The sequence below is a fragment of the Rhipicephalus microplus genome, chromosome 1, assembly GCF_043290135.1.
Source record: "Rhipicephalus microplus isolate Deutch F79 chromosome 1, USDA_Rmic, whole genome shotgun sequence".
Taxonomy (NCBI): Eukaryota; Metazoa; Arthropoda; class Arachnida; order Ixodida; family Ixodidae; genus Rhipicephalus; species Rhipicephalus microplus.
In genome coordinates, this window is record NC_134700.1 from 199,488,340 (window position 1) to 199,489,811 (window position 1,472).

Below are 1,472 nucleotides of genomic sequence, written 5' to 3' on the forward strand. Positions count from 1 at the left end.
GTCTAGAGAGTATGTGTCCGATAGCGCGATTAAGTAAGAGAAGGGCTGATCATGTTGCGCATGTGTGGACGAAGTGTGGGTTTATATAAGCCTGTTTCCTCAAGGAATAAACAGTTGTAAGTGAGTGCCCGTGGTGTGTATGTGTGTTTCTTTCTCTGTGTGGAGTTCATTCGGCGCGACGTTGACTATTTAATCAAGACATGCGCCAACTAGCCCCACGGCGAGTTCTACTACACTATGGTAGTGCTTGAAAAATTAGAACGATTTATTAAATTTTCCCACACACGTTAAATATAGTGCCACACATAAAAACGCACGTGGACATACACACAGGTACTTAAAGATCCGATCGATACGATTGGCTCCGCACAGTTTGAACGCAAGCTTAGGCGAAGTTAATATACACCGAGAGCTAAAAATATGGGTCATATCCACACAGTTTAAAGCGCACACAACGTGAAATCCCCACAGTTCAGAAGAGCACACAGCAGCGAACGCCTCGTAGCACACAGGCAGGCCGTCAACGCTTCTTCCTCCGCACCTTGTCCAGTTCGTATTTGACTTTGCGCATGGCCTCTCCCATTTCGGCAGCGGCTAGCTCGAGAAATTTGCAGGCTCGGTTCTTTGCGCGGGCCTTCTCGAGGCCGAGAACGTCCAGCGCTGTCATGTCTTCACTTTTTTTGCCCAAGCGAACCAAAGCGCAGTCCACAGAGCGCGCGTGCTCTTTGGCTGGGTCGTCACTCGGTTCCCAGCCGTCCATTTCCTTAAAGCACACGTAACAACGTGTGAGGTCTGGCTCGTTCCGCGTAGGACAGTGATAAAAACCAGCTCCTGCCATCCGCGCTGGCGTGCACATGCAGTCGCCGGTCAGTGGCCAACTCTCGAAACTAGCGAGGCGGTTTTCGTAGAGGTTCATGTTTTGGTCCGTTGCCGCCAGCAGCACAGACTTGGTGGACAGGTCGACGGAAGTTTTGGATGTTTTGGCCATGATGCTGAGTTGTCCAGTAAGCAACGGCTTTTAGACGGTCTCTCTTCGCACTGCTATCACACACTCACGTCTAGAATCTCAGGAAACCTAAAATCTCTGCTACACTATATCTCTGCCATAAGAAGCTTACCGCCCGTTTACACCGCATTGTTAGAGTGTACTAGAAGTACACTCTAGCATTGTAAAGCCCGCGAAGCCACAGAACACCTACCAGCTCGGCGAAGCCGCTAGCCAGCCGCCTTGATGCCTCCTTATCAAAAAAGTTTAAAACTCAACATTCATTCTGCAATAAGTCTACAAAAATTTCTCCAGTAACTTATGTATTATGTTATTGAAAATTTTTGCACAATTACATAGTTCATTTGTAATAATTAACATAGCAGGTAGATTTCCCTAAATTGAGCAAAAATTGAGAAAAAGAAGCTGTTAACAATGCATCAAAAAGTTTACCACGTGATTTACTCTTCCTCCGCTGCCTCCTCCC

The 1,472-nt window shown here is 47.3% G+C and overlaps 1 protein-coding gene across 1 annotated transcript; it reads right to left on the reverse strand.

Moving 5' to 3' along the window:
* Positions 1–241: 241 nt before the first annotated feature.
* LOC119159704 (baculoviral IAP repeat-containing protein 5) lies at positions 242–1,128 on the reverse strand. The gene has a single exon (XM_037412535.2). The coding sequence runs from the start codon at positions 986–988 to the stop codon at positions 521–523; it is 468 nt and encodes a 155-aa protein (XP_037268432.1). The 5' UTR covers positions 989–1,128; the 3' UTR covers positions 242–520.
* Positions 1,129–1,472: the final 344 nt, after the last annotated feature.